We start from the raw sequence: 25,645 nt of genomic DNA, 5'->3' as shown, positions 1-25,645 counted from the left end.
TGGTTCTTAAGCAAAACATGAACAGTGGGCAGATCACTTGTCTTCTAAAGGCAGCAAACACCTTACCCTGGACATTCTGTGCTGCCACTGCCAGAGGCTTATAGGGAAACAGGTGGGAATGGAACCAAGAGCACTCACCATCACTGAATACCAGATGGGTCTTCTAGACAGGGCAAATCCAAAAGTAGGAAGCAGGTCAGCAAATGCTCCCATGCAAAACTCTAAACTTTATTTACTTTTATTTATATATTTAACAATTCTAAAGTATTTACGTCTTGCTTTGACAAAAAAAATGAAAAATATAAAGGAGACACTGTACTCCTCTTTAGGAAAGAAAGGGTTATATACAGCTATGTCGAGATAGTTTCCTGCTTTACATACAAAGAAAAATATTAATAAAAAAGTGCTTCATTCATCAAAAAAGACTAAGAGCTGCAAGCGTTTATTCACACTGTACATCACAGACCCCAAAAACCCGTATCAGAACCTCTTGGCACCTGTCGTTATGAACTGCAGAATATCAGACTTGCTCTCGCCATCTACTTGTACCAGAAAACACACAGCCGTCAGTGTGTGATGCTATTCCATTTCCCTTCAAAACTACAACACCGCCCCCCCGCATTAATGGACCAATACAGAAAATCTTTTTCCTCCCATTTCCTGTTCCAAAAATCTCTGCTGTACCTAGAACTGCAACCTATACAGAAATACTATGCACTGCTGCATAAACCCCAATAGTTTCAATTGATATATTTAAAAGTCCAAATGGGAATTTGCATGGATTCTCCCTGTTGGAAGAAGTGGAGAATGCCAAGAAGCTAGACTCCACAACTGCCTTAAAGATAAAAAAGACTCTTCTACACTAGACTCTTGGGATCGTGGTTTGCATTTCCTGCACACCTTCTTTGTATTGTGTTATAGACAATACGTGGACCTTTCTCAAATAACCTGGACAATTCAAACATCGAGAGTCACAGAGGCTGACACATCTTTTCCACAGATCAGATAGTCCAAACAATCTGAGTCTTATGAATTTCATTTCAGAAAGCAATCACCTTACGTGACACAGAAGGCGAACTCTTGTGTTCGCGGTAAATTTTTTGTAACTGTCTGCAGGCTCTTTTCTTAAAGCTGGTCCACACATTTATGACACTATGGCTGCAAGAAATGATCTCCCTGGAGTGGCTCCTCCTCCTGTACAGTTCAGACACACCAGGTGAAGAATTCTCATGCCATCTTTGTGGCAGGTACTAACTCTGATGTGGAAACCACAAGCAAAACTCGCAAGAATGCTGTGCAAAGCATTATTTGCATCAAGCTGACCATGCCAGCGCAGGAGAAGCCACCTCACAGATGCCATTCCAAGAAGTTATAGTGCAGTAAGGTAACATGCAGACTAATCCGAATTCCAGGGATTTGGGGCAGAGGGGGCGAGGTGGCAGGCAGGAACTGCTTCAGTTTAGCCATGACAACAAATTGGGGAAAGTTGTATTATAGCCCTTCCAGCTATCAAGCAGATTAAAATTGGGGTTACAGGCCAATATAACCACCACCACCCCGCCCAAATGTGAACACTGTCACATTTTAACAGGAAAACATTTTAAAAGTGATTTTAAATGTAAGGGAAGTTTAAAAAACATTTTTGGTCCAGTCATATCTTTAAATGTAAGATTTTTGTGTGGGAAGGAAACTGGGAGAAATTCTGCTCAGCATAAAATCATGATGTGGAGAACCTGACAAGCCACATTATGCAGGCAGCCTCTGCCTGCAGCCCCTGGAGTCTCCTGCGTAAACCACTCTTAAGAGGCGGGGAGATGCTTCACAGGTTCTAAAGAGCCCTGCCGCCAATTTGTTTAAAAGAGGTGCCAGTTTTAAAAACGACCCTGTGAACAGGTGGCCTGCCCCATCACCTTCCTTCTCACGTCCCTCAAACAAGCACATACTTTCTTCAGCCATAACCGCCCTGACGTTTCCCACTCCGAGCCACAGGTTGGCTGACATTGGCAAAGAATCGTCCGGCGAGGTGAACTGCAACCAGCTCCCGCTTTTCATGCAGCAAGGATAACTAGACCCACTCTAAGAACAGAGAGGGAGAGAGTTCTCTTGAGAAGGCAGCTTCCACTTCTTCTAGCAGCAACAACTTCCCATGCAACAGTGCGTCGCTGGGAAGTAACAGGAGTGACTGAAAGCACTAGCACTGATGCTACAGGTATTCACAATGTCCCTGAACTGATTGCACCTACTCTCATCTCGGTAAGACAGGAGTTCTCTGTCTGCAGCACAGTTCATCAGCAGGGCAGCAAAAAAAAAATGCCTGTGGGGAAAAACAGATTCCAGGCCCAGCCCCCTTTTCACAGTCTTTCAGCAAAATCAACACAATATAACACACAAGTAGGATGAGAAGGAAATGGGGAGCAACAGATGGAAAGGAAAGGTTTCCACACTCCACCAGTACATCCTCATGCGCGCCCTCTGAGCAGTGTTCCATACTCCCCGCTCCAAAGTGCTCGGCCTCTCCAGTCCGACCAGCTTCAGTCCATTGAGGATGTGCATGTCCACTTAGGGGGCAGAGGCGGTGGCCTCTCCCCCGACTTCCTTGCAGGCTGGAGCTTCAGTTTGAAGTGGCAGTAATAGGCTTGTCCAGTTCAAGGTCAAGGCTGGAACTACTAGGGTGCAAGCTGCTGTAGCAGGATTTGCAGACCCGGCTAGGTTCGAAGAGCTGCTGGCTGGGGACCGGCACCTTCTGGTTACAGCAGCTGGAGCAAAACACATTCCCACAATTCCTTCAGTCAGGAACAGGAAGAAAAGAAATTGAAATAAATTTGCAACTGAGGAGTGTAGTTTCCACAACAAGAATACATAAATGCATTGCTTGCAAAAAAAAAAAAAAAAAAGGGTTGGGGGAACCCATTGGTCTAAGGCTAGTTGCCGAAGAACAGAGCTTGGCCAGAGGACACAAAGAGCTCTCCCTCCGGCAACTTGCAGTGGACCAGATCGCCATGGGATGGTGATGTTCTTATGATGCCAGCCCAAAGCAGGAGTGAGGACCTGGAGGGAGAAAAAAGGATGATACCTCTTAAATTTTGAGCTATTGAGGCCTTATGCACCACGTGTGGGAGCGATGGAACACTTCAGCTGCTCCGCCACGTTCTTCTGGTTAATGTTTTCCAAGGGTTAAAGGAAGAGAAGCAAATTGGGATAAAACCTCAAAATTGGCTAGCTGGTCACTACTCCCAAAATATACAGCAATGGTAAATTGAGCCAGCTGCAGCCCGGAGGAACTGCAGTAGCATCGTCCTTCAGCATGGAGAGTGTGAGAGTCAACAAGGACCATGCAAAGCCACACAGGTGAGCAGCCAGAGATGACCCAGCCCATATGCTCTGAATGAGAAAGCAAGTCACATTCCTGTCAGGTATCAGTCAGCAGGGGCACTCTAGCACATGCGCCTTCAGCAGGAAGGGGTGTGTGTGTGTGTGTGCATGTTTATATATGAAAGAGTGAGAGTGTCAGAGACCAGAAAGTGCAATCCCACACTTTTGCTCTCATATCCTCTCCCCCGCAAAAGGGGTTCTGATCAACACAAATTGACAAGGCAGAAGATCTCTGTCCTCCAAATCCAGGCAAGTATTAAATAAAAACTCATGCAGTTTACTTTAAGTGGTTTGAGTTTTTGCAAGTTAATTTTTTTTACCGACACAAAAGCTTGCAACTCGCATCTGTTCCACCTCAGCATTCTGTACCTGTATTGACTAACAGAGGGAAGGCTGAAGCACTCAGCAGGTTTTATGGGAAGAACAATCTGACGATGCATCTCACACAGCCTCGACTGAAAAGCTCCAATGCCAGAATGGGGTTTTTCTGGATGCTAATAACTAGTGCGATGACAGTCAAGCAAAGAGCCTCCACATTTTCCATCTCTCAGCTTGACCTTTCTAGCGTGGCAAAACAGACTCTAGATATCAAGCTCTATCCTTAACTCTGGGAACTCACAGACTAGACTTGGGCAGCAGATTTGGAAGTCTTCTTATGGACTCCAATAGAAACTGCTATTAGGAAAAAAACAGCAGGAGTGAAAACTTTAGTACAGTGATTTTTTAAAAAAAAGAGTCATGAACAAAGCCATTCCAATGTCCTTGTGGCTTTGATACCAAAGTGATGATAAATCACAGCAGACACTTGCCAGGGACTAACATTTCCTTTAAGAGAAATTCCTGAACGTTTTTGAAAAATAGAGTCAATCAGTATTATGTTCAAATGTCATAAAAGAGACTATTTGCCCTCAATCAGGCTCTTCACAAGGCCTGCCCAGAGTCACAGCCCAAATGGTCCAATTTCGTCTAATTCCACAATTGGTGGTCACCTATTTCATTTCATTCTTCTCTACCAGATTCCTCTGAGCGTACTGCTGGCAAAGATCGTACTGCCCCTTGCTGCCTCATCCCAACTACTATCCATACCAGCCTGAGCCTATCAGTTCCAAAAAAGGCTTTTACTCTCTTTGATCAGGCTGCTCAAGAACTCTCAAACCTCCCTCAGACCTCTCTGATACTAACAAGAAGATACTCGATGGTTCCTAAATGTAAACTCATTGCCTGATTTCAGAAGTGAAGTATTCCTCAGTACTCACGGAAAACACTTGGGGAGGAATGTGAAACAGAAGGCTGGATTATAAAGTTTATTGTGGGGAGAGATGCCTGATTCGATGACCACGGACTGAATCGCGCTACGCAGGATGCCGCCATTCACCTCAGGCTTCATTATATTTATGTATGGGGGAAAGGGGAGCGTAGGGGAGGAAGTTAGTCTGGAGAAGTTATCAGAGAAATGCAGACAGACAACAGAGGCTGTTGCAAATGCTCACCAAGTCTGATCAACACGTTCAGGGTCCCTGCAAGGAGGGGAGAGAAAGCTCAGCGGGGAGACTAAACTGAATAAGTTTGAAAAGAGTGGCAAGGTAGTTTTTTACTTCAGTCTTGACGGAGAGTACTATATAATGGATTTTATTTTGTTACAACTATTCCCCCACCCCCACCAAAAAAAAGTGGGCTGTGAAATAACAATTTGTGCGTTGTGAGAAGAAAATACCACTGTACCACTCACAGAAAATGCTGCAGCCCAGTCCATCCCTACATAATTAACCACTTTGGACTAGGACTTCCAATGCCCAGAACACTGACTCATACAGAGACAAAGTGGGTGGGCTTTATTGAGGAGTAACTCACCTTCAGGACTTCCTCACCATGGATGGAGGGGAAAATGTGCCTTGGAAATCAAATGTTTTGTTAACTGTTTTGACTATTAAGGGGGTGGATGTGGCATTCTTCACCCCAAATTTAACAAACTGCCAAGGCCTACTTGTTCCTTACAAACCTCAGACACTGAAGATAATATGATTCTGATTTCAAACAACAAATGGGAAGTTTTCAGTACTTCAGTGCAAAACTTCTGTACTATTTTAGGCCAGAGTGGAAGCACTCTGTGTATTACGAGAACTACCTTGTGTTCAAAAGTAGAGTATAAGGCAAGCAACTACCCAGATGCTGCCGTAATTGGCAGAATGAATTTGGGGAGGAAAACTAATTACAAAAAGAGAAAATACTGCTTCATGGCAAACATGACACAAATAAGCAAGACAACATAAAACAAGCAAACCTACTAAAATAAGGGCAGAGGACCAACCTTTTCAAGTTCCTCTGGCACATACAAAAATAATCACAAAGATGTAGCATTCACAGAGTACTTTCGATTGGAAGAAGCAAGACCTGCCCTTGCCAGATATAGGCATTTGGAAATGCATAATAGTATTAATTTTTCAACTGACTCCAAAGGAAGCAATGAGGCTCTAGCAAGGTGAAAAAGGTGCACAGGCAGCAGCACTTGGGTGCTAATAAGGAGGCAGTGGGGGAAGAAGAATCTATTTCATGGAATTCTAAACAGTGAGAAGTTCTCTGAAACAGCACTGCCCCTGTGCATACGCCCTGTTCATTTCAGTGGACTTGGAACACCAGAACTACCCAATGGGCTGTGCCCCATGTTAACAGGGAGGGACTGGGTGTACCATATGGATTTTCTGCCTTGAGCTCTAACAAATTTGAGGGGAAGCCATGACCACATCAATTATAAACTGAAGGGGATAGGCACATCTCTGACTGTAGCCCTCTCAGCAGGTGTAGTGCAGTGAAGAGTGGTGGACTCTAATCTAGAGAACTGGGCTTGATTCCCCACTCCTCCACATGAAACCTGCTGGGTGACTTCAGGCATGTCACATTCTCTCAGAACTCTCGCCCCACCTACCTTAGAAGGTGTCTATTGTGGGGAGGGGAAGAGAAGAACATTGTAAGCCACTTTGAGACTCCTTACAAGAGTGGGCTATAAATCCGGACTCCTCTTCTTCATGTTGGCCCCTTAGTGAGGGAGCCACACAGAGGTAACATAAAGGAACCAGTATGCTTTCCCCATGGGCCAAATATTAGCTCTTGAGGAGATGGGGTAGACGGAATTTACATCAGAGACATGGTGCATGTGGGTGTCTGTTGCTCTCTAGCTGACTACAGGCAAGCTACCACCACTCTACCTCAGTCTAACACCTACAAGGGGAGAGGGAGAAGGGAATAATACTGATTTACCTTGCAGGACTATTACAAGGATTCCTTGAAATTATGGACAAAAACACTTCGAGCCCTTGAAAACATCCTATGTAAATCCCAGGGTATTTTTTTTTCCTTGCGTTGAAGAAAACGAAAAGGGGCAGCATATTTCTAAACAATCCTGCAGCCTGTAATGAGCAAATTGCAGGGAAGGACAAAGAACTGATTTCCCACAAGAGACATGGAGCAGATGCAAACAACATGAAGTGCAGCTATCCTTGCAGCCCTACTTTTCCTAGAAGGGGCTTATGCTTCCTGCAGTAGGAGATATGATAATGGCTCGGGTTGGGGAACAGGCTCTGCCAAGGAAGAGTGCTGGCAAAGTGAACAGGAATCCCTCCAAGGCAGGACCTGGCTCACCAGCAACATCTTCATCACCCTATTCCGCCTGTGGCACACATTACCTGCAGTGATGCTTCCTGCTAGCAAGCCAGAATGCACTGTCGCAGCCATAACAGTGTGCAGCCAGGTGGTCAGGAAGCCACCGCGTCACCTAGAAAGGCAAGAGACGGCTTTAAATAGTCAAATGTCATGCAAGTTTAATGTCTAAAAATAATGGAGCAAAGGAAGGAAATTGCGTGATTTGCAACCAACAGCAGACACTGATTTTCGTCAAAGAATAAAAGACAAAAATCTTCTCAGTGTAACCCAAACACCAAATTCTATTAGCCGCTGGGGGGGAAAAAATCATAGACAAGCTTCCCAATTTCCGTGTATAATTAAAAGCTACACAAGTCAAAGACACTGATGCTGCATGTACTAGTCATCATTTTTTAATGAGAGTCCAGAGACAGGTGCTGGCAGGGGGCTCCCCAGCATGGGAACAAGGTATTAGAAACAGGGACAAAAGGCAAGATTTACAAAGACCAGTGTTAGAGCTGAAAGGATATATAAGGCAGCTGGATCATTAGTAGCATGTGCTGGTGTAAGAAAAGGGAGAGGAAGGCCACGGAGATGAATTTTGCCTGTACCTCTGTGTCCTGTTTATCCACCTGCTCCCAGCTGGCTTCAGAGAAAATCTCTGTACTGCAGCGAGACAAGCAGTTCTGATCCAGATTGCTTTCCGAGTCAGGTATTGAAGTCTGTTGGTAAACAAACACAGCTGAACAGAACCTAGTGTCAAATTCTAGGCAACACGGATTAGGCAGCTGAGAGCGGGGAATCTGTACATTCCTGCTAAAAAAGGAAAAGATTATGGAGTAGGGAGGGGCACTTCTACTATTTCCCATGTTGAAGCAAAAATGCTGCAGGTGAGAACTGTGTCTTAAGTGGTTTTGGCTGCAGTACCTCCAAGTTTTCATTATGTTGATAAAAATACAGGTTTGGAAACTAAGATGCACCTGTTATCTTTGCTATCCTACTTGTCTTAATGCAGCAGGTAGGTTTCAGGGGTGGCAGTGATGCAGAAGGACAGAGCTATCAGATAGAGTTGCAACAGAATGCAAAACCACCAATGATAATCTCTCAACCACCCGACACAGAACCTCTGGATTCCACCAAGACAAACTGTTCTCACGCCACAACAGCATCAAAGGATTCATTCCCTTCTGACAAGATGATCCCCCAGCCCCACCCAGGCCTACGATAGTTCAAGGACAAGCGAAGGAACAAGACTTGCCTGAACAGAACTGAAGCCTAGCAGATCGGCCTTGAACATGCAACCATTCAATGTGAAGGCAAGAGAAAAACCAGCCCAAGAAGGAGGTGCAGAGATCATGCACGGAAAACAGGATGGCAGCAAATATGTGTGTGTGTGCACCGATTTCTCTCTAGGTAAGGCTGCTGAGCAGTTTTGGACAGGCAATGAAGATCAAAGGCTGCAGCAGTGGCCATCAGACATCCCTATCGGTAGCAAGAGTGAAGACATCCCCAGTGAAGGTGAGAAGAGTCCTGGGAGGCTGTTCCACTTGCAGGCTCGGCAAGCTGAGTCTGGCATTGCTCACAAGCTTCCTATGCCAGCAGTCACAGATGCTATTTTCCTCAGTTTTCTCCTCTGAATATAGTTAGCACCCTCTCCTCCGTGGATGATGTTTGCCAGACAGGCACATAGAATACATTCAATGTTGCCTCCCTTAAGTCAAGAACCTTATACCAATAATGGGCCAATCATGGGTTTCTAGGTATGAAGAGACGAAAGGGTGTTTACCCATCAGCATAGTGTGGTGCCCGTTCAGCACAGTGGCTTGAAAGCAAACCGGGTGTTATAAGCACGTTGTTGTTTGAACAGTCATTCCTGCTAACCTAGTTTGAAGATCACTGCTTCTAAAAGAAATGTTCATAACAAGACAGCTTCAGAGGGTAGCCGATTTGGTCAGCAGTAGAAGAGCTAGATTTGAGTCTAGTAGCGCCTTAGAGACCAACAAGATTTTTGGAGTATAAGTTTTCAAAAGTGTCTGATGAAGAGAGCTTTTGTGTCTTGAAAAGTTTATATCTCAAAAAGTGTGCTGGTTTTCAAGGTCCTACCAGACTCAAGTTTAGCTGTTCTCAATTACCCCTTTGGATTACAATGGGTATAAAAGATTACAAGCAAGAAATTAAAACCAGAGATTCAGTCTTTGGACCAAGCATTCCTTAAAAGAATTTCACCTATCTTTGTTTACAGTTATTCAGTCACATAACATAACAAGTGCTTGTTTATAGTTATGACTGAATCAAAATTCACACCTCTAATACCGTTTTGGCATTTCTAAGCCCAGATACAAAGATATAAAGACAATGCCACATCCCAGCACAAAATCCAAGGAGTCAACAATAAGCAAGACATGGTTTTCCATGAAGCTCAGCAGAACCTACATTAAACATGTCAGGACTGTCCCAACATAGTGGCTATATCCACAGCACCTGCTACTTCAAACTGGCCTGAAGTACATCCAACTCCCCAACCCCATTCTTTATGTGAGAAACAAGCAAGTGTTTGTTACTCGCACGTATAAGATTTCCTTCTTTAGTCATTTTCCAGCAAGGAATGAACACGAACAGCATACAAGGAAACAAGTTTTCCTCATTCATGCCCTTTAGTTTTTCAAATTACTTTGGCAGTAAGAAAGGAAAAATGTCAGGATAGGGAACACATGGGGGGAAATTCTCCCTTGCAAATCCATGTCAGTCTCGCTGTAAAATTCCAAGAAAAGGAGAGGGATTGAGTGAGGAAAAGTGTGAAAATAGCCCTTAAGGTATAATGTTGATTTCAACAGGGCCTTAAAACCCTTACTACTTCCCTTTAAAGACTGTACCTGGAAGAACATGAACAGTCATAACCAATACATAGCAAAACATGAATATGTAGAAAGAGCTTTCCCCCAAAGTCACTTTATGTTGGAGTACCAATCACAGTTAGGGTAATATGTTCATTCAAAGAGAGAAAATTACATCTCCCTTTACCCTACAAAGGCTTTAGGCAGCAGCAACTCAGTTGGCCATGGGGTGGGGGTGGGCCGGCGGGCAGTCTAGACTAGAGACACAGATAAATATGCAGAAGGCGTCTCCCAACATTTCCCCAAATGTCAGGGCTCATCTTGATACTTCTGGGCAAATGTGCTTTCAGCCAGCCATGAGATTACAGTGGAAAGGGCAAGGGACATATGGCATATGGCTGGTTGCCTATCAATCTTCTAATCTACACAACTGCCTACTCCTTCGAATAGGTCTCACGGGGCATGGAACTGTCTATGGGACAACAACAACGATAGTTATCTGGACAGTGCAGAATGGGTTTGTGAAAGGACTGTGAAATGCTGAGCACTAATGGAGGGGCTAGAACAGGGGTAGGGAACCTGCGGCTCTCCAGATGTTCAGGAACTACAATTCCCATCAGCCCCTACCAGCATGGCCAATTGGCCATGCTGACAGAGGCTGATGGGAATTGTAGTTCCTGAACATCTGGAGAGCCGCAGGTTCCCTACCCCTGGGCTAGAAAAATCTATGATACTTGAATTTGTCAATGGCGGGAGAAGACCTGGACGCCAAAGAACACGATGGCTAGATATCATAAAAGCTGGTACAGGCATGAGCAGCAATCAGCTGAAGGAAGCAGTACTTAATCGAAAAATGTGGAAAGAGCTTGCATATCGGGTCGCCAAGGGTCGAGAACGACTGAATGGATAACATCATCATCAATGGAGAGGCTCTGCAGCATACAGAAGTCCTATTCAATTGCACATCATACATGACGACTTAGCCTCTGCTCCCCCCACCCCCAACTGCTGCTATAATTTTCTACACCTCTGGGGCAGTCATAAATGCCCACACATTCATTCACCGATGTCTGGTCCTTTAAGCCACCCACAAAATGAAACTGATGGCAGCAACTGCTCTCTTGAAAAATGACCAGGAAGCATGAAAAGAACAAACAAAAAACTAATACGAGGTGGTGTGCAACCTTCCCGTGCAACCTTCCAGATCCAACTGTTGTACAACCTCCTGTTGCTTCAATGGGCTTTAAGATGGCAATGAGATGGATTGGTGGGCTGTACACTACCATGCCACCAGTCTTTCAGCATCTCATGACAAAAGTAGAAGTCGTTTTAACATGTTTGAGGAGTCTACCAGCCTCCCCAACTAAATAAAGCATGTGTGGTTTTACAACTTTTGCTGAGCAATACCAATAATTTTAGACACATCCACATACACCTGCCCATTCTCCTACCCAAAAGTAGTAAGCAAGGTGATAAAAGGCCACTTGCCTAGCTGTGTGCAGGAATTAAGGATCACCTCCAGGTGACCAGAGAAAAGCATTTGTGAATTGGAGGAAGAAGAGAGAAGAGCTTGGATTTATACCCCCCCCCCCCCCCGGCCTTCTCAAAAGGGCTTACAATCTCCTTTCCCTTCCCCCCCCCCAAAAAAAACCCATGATGAGAGGTGGGTGGGACTGAGAGAGCTCTGAAACGCTGCCACTAGCCCAAGATCACCCAGCTGGCGTGTGTTGGAGTGCACAGCTTAATCTAGCGCCCCAGATAAGCCTCCACAGCTCAAGCGGCAGAGCGGGGAATCAAACCCAGTTCTCCAGATTAGAGTTCACCTGCTCTTAACTGTGACACCCCTGCTGCTTCACCCAAACATTCCTGTCCATGCTTTCAACATGCTGCAAATTACTAGTGCACATGTCTATGGGCAAGAAGGTTAGAAACGTTTCTCAGCTGTTCATTTTTGCAGACACAGCCACACTGGTAGCTTTGCAAACCTTACACAGCACCACAGGCTCAACTCAAAATGACTGTTCCCTTGACTTACCACTTCATCTCCATAGTCACCATTGAAACGCAGCGAACTGTTCAGGTACTGGCTCTCTAACCGGCTCCTCAACTCTTGCACCTGCTTCTTTAACGTCTCCACCTCTTGCTGGTGTCCACTTTCGATCTGGCGGAGGCGCTGCTGAATGACATCGGCATAAATTGGCATCCCGTCATCATCCAGATGGTTCCGCGCAGGCTGGTCCGGGCTGTTGCTGGCCTGCTGCCGGCTTGCATTGGTATGGACCCCCTTGTGGTGCAGGTTCCTCAGATGCAAAGGAGCAGAACTGCAACTAGCCGTAGAGACCTGCCGACTCAGAGGGGCCTTTATCCTACCTTCCTCTCCGTTTACACAGTGTCCATTCGGCGCAGGGTATTTCTGGGTAACACTGAACCCTGCAGGTTTCTCGGCCACCTTGTTCTCAGACTCCAGCTCCCCATTACAGACAATTTCCTCTTTACATTCACTTAAAGGCAAGGCACAAGGTGAAGGCAACGGGTTGTGCATGTTGCTGATCTTAGGAGTCCTGTTTACGTTGGTTGCCAATTTGTTAAGTTCTACTGCGTCCTCCCTCTCAGGCCTACTTTCCACCATCTGAGGAAGTTGATCAGCATTGTTTTCCATAGAACGGAACCAATGGCAAGGGACGTTTTGGATCAGCTCTGGCTTAGTTCCATTCTCTGTTAAGGTTTCAGTAGAACTCTCCATGTTTGATATTCCTGCCTCCTGCAGGACAGGCAACGGTGGGCTAGGCTGGGGGACACCAGGTGGGTTTTCAGTTTCTACAAACAGACTTCCACTGTCCTCCTCCGCTCTTTGAATGCTACTATTTACAAAGTTGTCCAAAAAGCCAGTCTGCAGTTCTCTCACCTGAGATGGCTTCTGGACAGCGACATGTTCGTTCTTTTGTCCTTGAAGCTCAAAAGCACCCTGTGAATCCACTGGCTGGATGGAAACTGGATTGTCCACAAGAATATCTGCCTCCATCTCGACCTCTTTATATGTACTATCAGCATAGCCATCCAGGTCTTCAAGCCTGCTTTCTTTATCCTGGGAAACATCCTCTTCCCCCTCGTTGTCTGCTGTTTCTACAGTGCTCCTCACACTCTCCTCCAGGCCTACTTCCTCCTTGGTAGCCTCCTGCAAGATGTTCACCATCTGTCCTTCCGCTACCCCTGCAGCCACAGAAAGCTCTGCCCCCACCAGAGTCCTGCCTTGTTTGCTCAGGTTCTCTCCATCAAAGAGATCATCCCCTGGATTCCCAAGGCCGCTGAGCTCTAGAGACCGCCGATGCTCTTGCCACTTCTCGTTGAGACTGGGATCGCTGCTCCGCCGGTTGGTTGTAGGTATGCCGCTGTCACAGGCAGTTGTGAGATTGTCAAAGGACCTTGTCTTTGGTAGCCTGAAAGAGAAAGGAACAAAATGCTAGGCACCTTTTAGCTGTTAATTGCACTTTCCTTCAGTCATAACAACAAATCCCTTTTGTAAATTTCTGAGAGCTTCAACAGGCTGCTGCACCGGCCTAACAAGTTATGAAATCTACAACCCACAATTACCTGGACGGAGGCACTTCCCCCACCTACCAGGCATTTGTTTATCTGAAATTATACCACCATTGGAACGCTGAATTCACCTGCTCAGAGGCTGATCTTCAGGAGTGGAGTTTGGGACTGGATAAGGGGCACAGGTATCATCCGCTGGGGTAGAAGGAGAAGAACATGGCAAGTAAACTGCACTCCAAAGCATTAGGTTTCGTACGTGGCACACAGGATACAGCACCTTAGAAGAGAACAAGGGTAACACTTATGACTCGCTATGCAAAATTCTGCTGTCCCTTTGTTAAGACTGATCTGCATCACTTATCAATGTGTAATTAAATCATGAATTTATGCAAGAATGGCCTTGACTGTCCCCCTCTCCCACTGAAATTTCTTTGCCCAAAAATATGACACTTTTGCCAGAAGACAGCATCTGTTCTCACCAATCTGGGGAAAAAACTGGAAAATAGAACTAACAACTAAACAGGAGTTAAATGAAATTAGAGTGACAGCTGGGATGTCAATTTAGAATGCCCCTCAAAATGATTTTGTGAATTACACTTTGACCAGAGGAGCTGACAGGGACTTATGTGTTTGTTCTCAGTTGGCTTCCCCAGACAGGTAATCTCTAGTAGGTTGCTTTCAAGCCATACTCTGAGCTGATTACCATCCTGGGGCGCAGCTCCCATATGTTTGTTGCCTGCTTTCTTTATCCTGAGAAACATCCTCTTCCCCTTCTTTCAGAGGGGCTGGCACAGGGGAGTTTCCCACTGCATTCAGACTACCATGTACAATGACTCTCAAAGTGCCGCATCACTGTTTGTCTTCTTGGCATTTGAAAAGTCTGGCTATCTAGTGCAAAAACTGCCAACACAGAGTGGGCTCAATGACTAATCTAATGTAGTAGTTTGTATTCCAGTATAGTAATTTGCAGGTCCAGGGGTCTGCAAGCTGCGGCTCTCCTGATGGGATTTGTAGTCCATGAACAACTGGAGAGCTGCAGGTTGCAGACCCCTGATTAGACTCTCCCAGATTAGATACAAATTCTTCATCCACAAGGCAGATCAGAAGAGCCTCATCTCAATCTAGTTTCCCTCCTAATCTGACAGCTATACTATCTATTCCACTTTTGGAATTCCACAAGGAATTAAAAAAGGTACACACAGATTCTGATTGGGAGGAGTAGAGCAGATTTTTGAAGGCTTTGTTTCCTGCTCGCAGCAGAGACCAAACTGAACACGTCCTTTCTTGGGTGTGCTTTTCTCCTCTCTCCTTCGCATTGTTGCACAGGAATGTACCAAAAAGGCAAGAGTAGGTGTGCTGCACCAACTTGACCTACACAGAAATGACAGTGTCAGCACATAAGCCTGAAAAGCGCTCACATCTGAAGAAAAAACATAAAATGATGCATTTGTTTGAGGTTTTATTTATGTCAAGGGTCTGGAAACAGGTGCTACACAAAAAATGTGCAATTTCTGCATGTTTTGCTACAAATGGGTTCTAGTCCACAAAAGCAAATGTGGAAAAAAAAAGGTAGACCTGAAGGTGCCACAAGACTTTCAGGAGGGCAAGTTCATATGTGCAAGATGGCTGCTTATTTTTTCGATGAGTCATGGAAGCAGTTACTGACTGCCATCGTATTACACACTGGGTACTATCCAGGTTACTCTGAGGTGCTTCCACATATTCGTGGCAAACAGAAGCGCATAAGCAAAAAAAAACCCGGCTAGTTTATATATGTGAACAGGCCTAAGGATAAGCGATGTGACCATTTTTCTTCCTTTCGCTAGTTTTAAGTTTTTTAACACAACAAAGATTAGAAAACTATTAATTTTCCAATACTAACAATCAGAAGAGGATCCATATTCTAGTTTAATAATTAAGTAAGACAAGATGCTGAATGACAAAATCCTAGGAGTGTTTTATCATTCACCTAAACTGCCTCCTGCATTCTCTTTCTTCTAACTGCAGAAAAGGCTAGGGACCTTTCAGCAGAGGTGGGAATCTAACAGTTTATCTGGCTAATCAGTACCAGACAGTGGTGCTGGGGATAACGGTTTGAGCCTATGGCTCTGGAACCTCACAAAGTAGCATCACACACATCTATATTTTAATAGCTACAGAAAATCTTTGGATGAGATTATCTGGAAATCTGGAGTAATACGAGAAAATAAGTAAGTAAATAAATAAGGTGTCGCTAACGTACAGGTGACAATTTTTACTCTCCTTTTCCTCAGATCCAGGAAAAATGATAAATATTCTGAAAGAATACATGCTCTGAACCAATTTGGCACTTCCATCAGCCCAGTGACACCTATGTGGTTCTGATACTTCTGTCATCTAAATGACGGGTATTGGTGTGATTTCTAAATTCAAAACACAAGCGACACTGCAACACCAAGCCACATGAGCTTCTGAGGAAGAATCTGCTCCACTAAGGTTCTGATGAAGATATACCCAAATGAACTATTTTGCTATGGATGGCCAGATAGTTTTCACATCTTTTAGGGAACTATGCCACAAAGGCAGTTAGAAAAGTGAGCATCCCCTATGGGCTGGCTATTTAGAATATTAATCTGTTGATCTAGATGTGGTTTGGAAAAACACACTCAACTCACAAGGAATGCTTCATTAAACTCGAAAGAGCAAGGGAATTGCCTCTGGAGCTGATGTACACAGTCGAGCCACTGCAAAAACACTGGGCAGCGTTCATTCAGGTCATCCGAATTCTCACCATGGCCACAGCGATCGGCAAATTTATGGCCAAAATCCAGCCACTCCGTTTCCACCAGCACCTGGAAACCCTGAGAGAAACAGTAAAATGAGATCTGCTCATTTAATTCCCTTTCACTCCAGTGGACCTGCCAAAAACATTTTGAGATCTGAGGCGGAAAATCCAAAATTGCTCCATTCCTGACAACTAATTAACACAATCCACCAGAAAGTTTTCTTGCCCAGGCCCAGATTAAATGAACAGCTGCTCCTATTCATTTCAGTGAGTCTCAGAATGTACAGAACTGCTTCCTTCTGGATTGTGTCCCAAGGCAAGACTTGTTTAATGTTCTGCCACCATTATCAGCATCTAAAATCCATCCTTGTTTCACAATAGTCACCTCTGCCATTCTAAGACTCAACTGCACTTATGCCCGACAGGTCTGAAATGTCATTTTAACATTGATCTTATTGTCTTTTCCCGTTTTTATTCTGCACCGGCTCGCTGCTCAGGACAGTAAAATGCAAATACTTTAAACAAGTAAACATAATTAGAAATACCACCAAAATATTTTCTAGTAACGTTCAGAGGTAGCCCCGCTTTGCTACTTCTCATCCCTTCTGTTACAAACCTCTATGGTCCTGTAATATGGATCCAGTAGCAACTTAGACAGAGCCACGATCTGCGGTGTTCGGTCCCAGCCATCTGAACAATGCACCAAGACAGGTCGCTGGTCTCTGTCCACTGCATGAACTACCAGCAGTGCTGATTTCAGGAGAACAGACAGGTGCTGCAGCCATTTGGTGCTTTCCAGAGCTGACAGCCAGCTGCAGATGAAGGGAAAACAGTCTGAGCCTCTTTATTTCACAAAATGAAGTTTCAGGCCGGCAAATTAAGTTACTATTTTTCATATGCACTGAGAGTCAGTATAGTTCAATGTAGTGATTTCTCAAACTATCGTCTAAGGATCCCTGAGGTGGCACGGTAGCTTGCAGGAGATTATCTGAAAGGAAGACTCAGAATGTGAGACAACTACTCTAAAAATTTACACACAAGAAGTTTTTTTAAATTACTGTGCATACTTGTAACTTGTATGTGAACCTAAGACAACCCTTCCTCCTAGTCTTACTTTTTGAGTAAGTACAGTACATCAGAATTGGGAGAAAAATGGCAAAAAAATGAATTAGTCACATTATGTCCAGGGAAACCCAGGTATAAATCCCTACACAGCTGTGAAGCTCACCTGGTGCCTTGAACTACTCAGCCATTTAGGCTGATCTACTTCTCAGGGCTGTTCAGATGATAAAATTGACCATGGGAAAACCACCCCTTAGAGAAAGTGCATGCTAAAAAATGGACAGATTGCCCACTGCTACTGATTCTCCCCTACTACAGCAGAGAGAACATGCTTGCTGTGGTTGGGACAACAATGCTCAAAAAGTCTACAAACAGAGCAAAGGTGCACCTTACATCCTACGGCAAACCTGCAGGGATTTCACAGCAAAAGTTTCCCCAGTGGGAAGATTTCTTTAAAGGGAGAAAATTACACGGACACTTATCTAGTTGTCAGGATGGTGCAGTAACTGGCCAAAAGTCATCTACTTTTTAATATAGGTTACAACACATAGTTGTAATGAAACAAAAGTGATGGAAAACCACTATACACTGCTCTGAAAAAAAGTTTCGCATCATTTACCTCACATAATTTAACTTTCTGAGTAGATACTGATCTGTAACACTGCAAAGTTTAAGAGGGGATTTTTAAAGTTTATTTGGAACACTGCAGCCAGCAAAATGTTGCCAGCAAACAAACAGAGATTGAAAGCAAAATACTAAAGGACTCTTTGACAGGAGAGCATACCTTGAGAAGGAAAGCATAAGAGCAGCGCTTCTCAACCTATGGGTCGCAACCCCTTTGGGGGTCGAACGACCCTTTCACAGGGGCCGCCTAAGACCATCGGAAAACACATATTTCCGATGGTCTTAGGAACCGAGACACAAATAATTTTATGGTTGTGGGTCACCACAACATGAGGAACTGTATTAAAGGGTCACGGCATTAGGAAGGTTGAGAACCACTGCATAAGAGAAAGTTTTTAATTGACTTTGGTAGAGATAAGTGGATATAAACTTTACCATCTGTCTCTGTGAACAGTTCAGAACCATGTCAAATTTACTTATTAAAGGGACGCGCATACACACATGTATGAATATTGAACACAGCATAGGGCCTAATGGGGAATAGAAGGGGGGGGGGAGAGAAAGGATGCCACTTACTTTCCAGGGTCAGGCATTTGCGTGCAGAGCAAACGCAGCGACTGAAAACTCTTCCGGATGGAATGGATGTTTGCCATTCCCATAAACACTACTTCACAGTTTGGATAATACTCTGTTAAAAAGCAGAAGCATAAGAGAAGCCACTTCAAACAAAGGAGAAACTGAATGAATGAAGCAGCTTTACCATAAAAACAAGCTGGCCGCAGCTGTAGCCCATGCTAAGCACCATTATCTCATTGGCCTTTGAGGATCTCAGGCAGTCCAAACATTAAAAACAAAGAATGATTGTCATGACAGAATAGAGGGGTTATTCTACCACACAGTAAGGAAAACACATGAACTTATTTATCCACTAGGCTGGGAACAACAGGGTTCCATCCACAAAATCCCTTTCAAACCGAGATTTTTCACCCCTACAGGATGCAATTCTGAGAACTGCCTTAGGTAGCTGGGTGGCATGGCAGGGAAGAAGAGAATGGTGCAGAGTGCCGTTATTCCTAGGGCCTCTTTCGATGTAATCACCATTTCAAACTCTTTCGTTGTTTTTTTCAGCCACTACTTACTAGAACGTGGCACCTGTTAACTGGATGTACCAAACCAGCTGAATCTTCAAACTGCACCACAGGCAGGAATCTTCAAACTGCACCACAGTCACATGAAGCTACCTTCTAATGAGTCCATCTCCTCCACTACTTACTAGAACATGGCACCTGTTAACTGGATGTACCAAACCAGCTGAATCTTCAAACTGGACCACAGGCAGGAATCTTCAAACTGCACCACAGTCACATGAAGCTACCTTCTAATGAGTCCATCTAACCCAGTATTATCTGACAGGGACACTTCATGTCTTAGGCAGGGGTCTGTCTTTCCCAGCCTTTTAAAGATCCAACTGAACTGGAGACAATCAGGATTGAACTGTGGACCATGCTGAATCCAAAGCGCGTGCAGTATTAATCGAGCCGTGTGCCTTTCCTGTCGCGTAGGCACACCAGTAAAGAATCATTCCCAGCAAACTTCCACGAAACAAATTTGTTCTCCACACATTCACATATCCCCATGCATGTACTAGCTGATGATCATCCGAAGCCCCTCCTGCTAGCTCATGCCAAAAAGAGGCCCTTCCATTGTTGTAGCAATATGACTCTGCCACTTTTAGCCTTGCCAGCACCAACAGGACTCAAAACAGCATGAGAAATCATCCAATCTCATCAGATCTCAGAAACTAAGCAGAGTTTGTCCCGGCTAATACCTGTGGGGGGCGGGGGGAGACCTCCAAGGAATACCAGGGTCCTGGCATGGAGGCAGGCAGTGATGGAAGAAAAAAAATGTAGGGCACTTTCCTCCTTTGTTATCATGTTTCTGTCTCTAATGACAGCTGCTCTAACCAGCCTGATGATGTTTAAGTAACTCCTATTTTCTTTTCTGTGTAACTGTTCCAATACAAACAATGAGTACAGCACCGCAACTTACCTGGGCATTCACAGCCTCCTCCTTTGGCCCTGTTGGCCACAGCAGCTGCATAAGAGCGTGCATCCAAGATCAAGAGTTTCTGAGGCTGGATAGCTAAGCTTTCTGCTCCTGAAGCATTTGACATGGAGGAATCTGTTTTGTTTTGTCAGGGTGTGGGAAGAGAAAATTATTCTGTAGCAATTATCTCAAAACTACACAGTTCATACACAGGGCAACTTAATATACTTTTCACACGTGAGGTGCAATCAGGCAGTTTAGGATGCCAACTTCAGAACAGCCTAACTGTAAATGGGACTGTAACCAGTGCCTTGTATCTTTCATACAACAAACATAAAGAACTGGAGTAGACAGTTAAAAATTCCCTGAAATGTTTCCATGTAGAGAAGACTGTGGAAATGTGGAGAAGACTGTGCCAGGAAGAGCAGAGTGAAGAGCAGAGTGAGCTCTGGAGTTCATTTTTGAGGGCTTTTCTCAAAGCCACAGCTTTTAAAAGTGTATTTTAACAGGGGTTATCTCTTTTTCTCCTTGTGAGGCTCCTGAGAGCTGAGACTGCTGGAAGGTGGGGCTTAACAGGGGTTACAGAGTTCATCTCTTGTTCCTCTTTGTCCTGGGCTGCTGAGAGGTGGGGCTTTAGTTCAGTCTCTGGAACCAGAGGTGGGGCTTTAGTTCAGTCTCTGGAACCAGAGGTGGGGCTTTAGTTCAGTCTCTGGAACCAGCAGAGAGGAGTAACAGTGGGGAAGACTGTGCCAGGAAGAGCAGAGAGAAGAGCAGAGTGAGCTCTGGAGTTTATTTTTGAGGGCTTTTCTCAAAGCCACAGCTTTTAAAACAGTGTATTTTAACAGGGGTTATCTCTTTTTCTCCTTGTAAGGCTCCCGAGAGCTGAGACTGCTGGAAGGTGGGGCTTAACAGGGGTTAACAGAGTTCATCTCTTGTTCCTCTTTGTCCTGGGCTGCTGAGAGGTGGGGCTTTAGTTCAGTCTCTGGAACCAAAGGTTGTTGTTGTTGTTGTTTTCCATTTTTTTAAATTAATAAGGACATTTTTGACAAATAGTACATACAGATAGCTCCAGAGGGGCACTGACTAAAAGTTTAAAATTTAAATATCTAAACAAAATCAGATATGAAGCCAGGAAGCCAGCAGGGGGATGGGGGCTTTCCAGTGTTTTGCACTGAGTGTCACATGTACAACTATCTGCCACTAGGACAGAAGTCGTGGGTGTGCCCTCGCTGCAATGAGCTCCTGGCACTCAAGGAACGTGTGCGTTCTCTTGAAGCCAAGGTGGCAGACCTGGAGAAGCTGAAAGAGGCAGAGAGGGTGACAGACAAGGCTTTCAGGGACCTAACAGCCAGGTCCCACTCCCAAGGTGACATCTCTTCAGATGTCATGGAGAATGAAGGTCTGGGGGACGGAGGGTGCCAGTCTGAGGTGGGGGAAGATGCTCCCTTAGATGGGATCCCTTCCTTAGCTGGTGATCAGCTATCCTCTCGCACTGAGGATACCCCTTGGGGAGGTGGGGGGCTCCTCGTAGTGGGTGATTCAATCATTAGAAGTGTAGAGAGTTGGGTTTGTGAGAGGCGTGATGACCGCATGGTGACTTGCCTGCCTGGTGCGGATGTCACGCTTCGTCTAGATAGGCTTTTAGACAGTGCTGGGGTGGAGTCAGCAGTTGTGGTCCACATTGGCACCAACGACATTGGGAAATGTAGCCGGGAGGTTCTGGAAGCTAAATTTAGGCTGCTAGGAAACAGGTTGAAGTCCAGGACCCCCAAGGTGGCATTCTCAGAAATGCTACCCGTTCCATGCGCAGGGCGAGCTAGGCAAGCGGAGATACAGGGTCTCAATGTGTGGATGAGAAGGTGGTGCAAGGCAGAGGGTTTCAGATTTGTCAGGACCTGGGGAACCTTTTGGGACAAGGCAGGCCTGTACAAAAGGGACGGGCTTCATCTTAACCAAAGAGGAACCAGGCTGCTGGCGCTCAACATTAAAAAGGTGGCAGAACAGCTTTTAAACTGATCCTTGGGGGAAAGCCGACAGGAGCAGAGGTGACTTCGGTTCGGAATACAGTATCTATGGGGATGCAGACAGAGGGAGGTGTTTCTAAATCAACCACATACAAGCAAGGAACATAGCAATGTGCCTGTGACAAGGGATAGTGTCTACAAAAGACTTAAGGGTAAAGCACATAAATCCCAGGTTAAGGACAGAGGCAGGGTATACAGGTGTCTCTATGCTAATAGTAGAAGCATTCGACCTAAAATGGGGGAGCTGGAGTACAGAGTTTTGAAGGAGGACTTTGATATAGTGGGCATTACAGAGACATGGTGGAATGAGGAGAACCAGAGGGATGCTGTTATACCAGGCTACAGGCTCTATAGGAAGGATAGGACAGGGCGCATTGGGGGTGGAGTTGCCCTTTACATCAAAGAGAGCATAGTGTCACATAAAATAGACAATGAAAGGGGAGCTGGTTCTCCCACAGAATCACTGTGGATATCAATACCAGGTGTGAAGGACAGTTTAATATTAGGAATATATTATCGTCCCCCTGACCAAAGTGCACAAGAGGATTCTGAGATGGAAAAAGAAATTAGAGAGGCCAACAAAAACAAAAATGTAGTGGTAATGGGTGATTTTAACTATCCCCATATAAACTGGAAAAATGCATGTTCAGGTCATGGTAAGGAGAGAGCATTCCTGGATATGCTAAATGACTGTGGCTTAGAACAGATGGTTGTGGAACCAACCAGAGGAGAGGTGATCCTAGATCTAATTCTATGTGGGACCCAGGACCTGGTGCAGGAAGTCAGTGTTGTTGAGCCAATAGGGAACAGCGACCACAATGCTGTCAGATTCAGTATCTCTGCATGCGAACAAGTGACAACTACTAACGTAGTTACATTCGCCTTCAGAAAGGGAAATTTCTCAAAGATGAGGGGGATTGTGCACAGGAAGCTGAAAGGGAAAATCAAGAGAGTCAAAACTGTCCAAGATGCTTGGAGGTTATTTAAAAACACAGTCTTAAAAGCTCAGCTGGAATGTGTTCCGCAGGTTAGGAAAGGCAGCACCCAGTCCAAAAGAAAGCTACCATGGTTAACAAGAGAGGTTGAGGAAATTATCAGAAAAAAGAAAATGTCTTTTAGAAAATGGAAGTCCAGTTTGACTGATGAAGAATATGAGAGGGAACACAAATGGTGGCAAAAGAGAAGCAAGTTAGCTGTAAGGGAGGCAAAAAAGGATTATGAGCAACGCATGGCTGCGAACATCAAGACCAGCAACAAACAGTTCTTCAAGTACATCAAAAGTAGGAAGCCAGCTAGGGAAGCGGTAGGCCCGTTAGATGACAAAGGAACAAGGGTGTGCTAAAAGATGACAGGGAGATTGCAGAGAAGCTGAATGAATTCTTTGCATCTGTCTTCACCCAAGAGGAGGTGAGGAACATTCCTGCACCTGAACCATGCTTCTTGGGAGGCGAATCTGAGGAACTAGCGAAGATAGTGGTAGACAAGGAAGAAGTTCTGGCAGCCATTGATAAACTAAATGCTACCAAATCCCCTGGCCCAGATTGCATTCATCCAAGAGTTCTTAAAGAGCTCAAGCATGAAATTGCTGATCTTCTCACTTTAATATGCAACTTATCCCTGAAATCAGGCTCTATCGCTGAAGACTGGAAGATGGCCAATGTCACACCAATTTTTAAGAAAGGATCTAGCGGGGACCCGGGAAATTACAGGCCAGTCAGTTTGACATCTGTTCCTGGTAAATTAGTAGAATCTATCATTAAAGATAAAATTATAAAACATGTAGAAAAGCAAGACCTGCTGAGAAAGAGTCAGCATGGCTTTTGCAGAGGCAAATCCTGTCTTACAAACTTACTAGAGTTCTTTCAGGGTGTAAACAGGCATGTGGACAAGGGGGAACCAGTGGACATTGTCTACTTGGATTTCCAAAAGGCTTTTGACAAAGTTCCTCACCAGAGACTATTGAGAAAACTCAGCAATGAAGGAATAAGAGGGGAAGTCCTCCTATGGATTAAAAACTGGTTGAGAAACAGGAAGCAAAGAGTGGGTGTAAATGGGAAGTTCTCACAATGGAGAGATGTTGGGAGTGGTGTCCCCCAAGGATCCGTTTTGGGACCAGTGCTCTTTAACCTATTCATAAATGACCTGGAAGTAGGGGTGGGTAGTGTGGTGGCCAGTTTGCAGATGATACCAAATTATGTAGGGTGGTGAGAACCACAAAGGATTGCGAAGAGCTCCAAGCGGACCTTGATAAATTAGGTGAGTGGGCTAAGAAATGGCAAATGCAGTTCAATGTAGCTAAATGTAAAGTGATGCACATAGGGGCAAAAAATCCAAACTTCACATACAAGCTACAAGGGTCAGTGCTATCAGTCACAGACCAGGAAAGGGATTTGGGCGTCTTAGTTGATAGTTCCATGGGAATGTCAACTCAATGCATGGCAGCTGTGAAAAAGGCAAACTCTATGCTGGGGATAATTAGGAAAGGAATTGAGAATAAAACTGCAAAGATTGTCATGCCCTTATATAAAGCCGTGGTGCAACCGCACTTGGAGTACTGTGTCCAGTTCTGGTCGCTGCATCTCAAAAAGGATATTGAGGAGATACAAAAAGTGCAGAGAAGGGCAACAAGGATGATTGAGGGACTGGAGCACCTTCCCTATGAGGAGAGGCTGCAGCGTTTGGGACTCTTTGGAGAGGAGACGTCTGAGGGGGGATATGATTGAAATCTATAAAATTATGCATGGGGTAGAAAATGTTGACAGAGAGAAATTTTTCTCTCTTTCTCACAATACTAGAACCAGGGGGCATTCATTGAAAATGCTGAGGGGAAGAATTAGGACTAATAAAAGGAAACACTTCTTCATGCAACGTGTGATTGGTGTTTGGAATATGCTGCCACAGGAGGTGGTGATGGCCACTAACCTGGATAGCTTTAAAAGGGGCTTGGACAGATTTATGGAGGAGAAGTCGATTTATGGCTACCAATCTTGATCCTCTTTGATTTGAGATTGCAAATGCCTTAACAGACCAGGTGCTCGGGAGCAACAGCCGCAGAAGGCCATTGCTTTCACCTCGTGCATGTGAGCTCCCAAAGGCACCTGGTGGGCCACTGCGAGTAGCAGAGACCTGGACTAGATGGACTCTGGTCTGATCCAGCTGGCTTGTTCTTATGTTCTTCTTATGTTCTAAGGAGGAGGGAAAGAGATATTTCCCCTGCTTATCTAGTCCTGGAAAAAATGGTAACTTGGAGAAAACTGAAATATGGGCAACATATTTTACTGCTTTAAAATGGAAAGTGTGGCCGTTTCTGCACGAATGCGGAAGCGGACGGGTCAGCGTAGTCGACGCCGACCCGCCGACGCTAGGACTGTCCGCATGGACAGTCCTAGAAAGAGCTGGGCAGCCGGCGCAAAGCGCCGGCGCCCGGCCGACCCGGCGTGTCGCCGGGCCTCCGGCATGTCGCCGAGGCCTGGGGACAAGGTAAGGACAGGGAGAAAAGGGTGGGGGGAAGCGCTGGGAAGCCGGCGTTTCCCCAACAAGTGCGCTTCCAAGCGCACTGGGGAAACGCTGGCGTGGGGACGGGCGGGCGGTGTGAGGGTGGCGCGGCTGCGAAGCAGCTGTGCCCCCTGTGCGAATGGCAGCCTGGGGACGGCGTTTTTGCCGTCCCCAGGCCGCCATTAAACGCCTGTGCGGAAACGGCCTGTGTATTTTAAAACACAGTAATCATATAAAATTGTACTGTTTGG

At 45.2% G+C, this 25,645-nt stretch overlaps 1 protein-coding gene across 12 annotated transcripts in view; it reads right to left on the bottom strand.

The window, feature by feature from the left end:
* Positions 1–207: 207 nt before the first annotated feature.
* MTMR3 (myotubularin related protein 3) overlaps positions 208–25,645 on the bottom strand; it is a 67,407-nt gene continuing 41,969 nt past the window's right edge. For 4 of the 12 annotated variants that reach the window (XM_048513755.1, XM_048513754.1, XM_048513753.1 and 1 more), the window contains 11 exons: positions 19,879–20,010; positions 18,406–18,517; positions 16,760–16,955; positions 16,034–16,219; positions 14,580–14,750; positions 13,511–13,656; positions 11,878–13,279; positions 7,620–7,730; positions 7,053–7,141; positions 4,863–4,889; positions 208–2,783 (listed from right to left, as the gene is read on the bottom strand). In XM_048513755.1, the coding sequence (XP_048369712.1) occupies positions 2,612–2,783; positions 4,863–4,889; positions 7,053–7,141; positions 7,620–7,730; positions 11,878–13,279; positions 13,511–13,656; positions 14,580–14,750; positions 16,034–16,219; positions 16,760–16,955; positions 18,406–18,517; positions 19,879–20,010 (2,744 nt within the window). In that variant the 3' untranslated portion in view covers positions 208–2,611. The other 8 variants (XM_048513756.1, XM_048513758.1, XM_048513759.1 and 5 more) reach the window with 5 other exon arrangements.

This window comes from Sphaerodactylus townsendi, linkage group LG13, assembly GCF_021028975.2.
Source record: "Sphaerodactylus townsendi isolate TG3544 linkage group LG13, MPM_Stown_v2.3, whole genome shotgun sequence".
Lineage (NCBI taxonomy): Eukaryota > Metazoa > Chordata > Lepidosauria > Squamata > Sphaerodactylidae > Sphaerodactylus > Sphaerodactylus townsendi.
The sequence above is the reverse complement of the archived record's forward strand: the minus strand, read 5'-3'. Positions and strand labels throughout refer to the sequence as shown.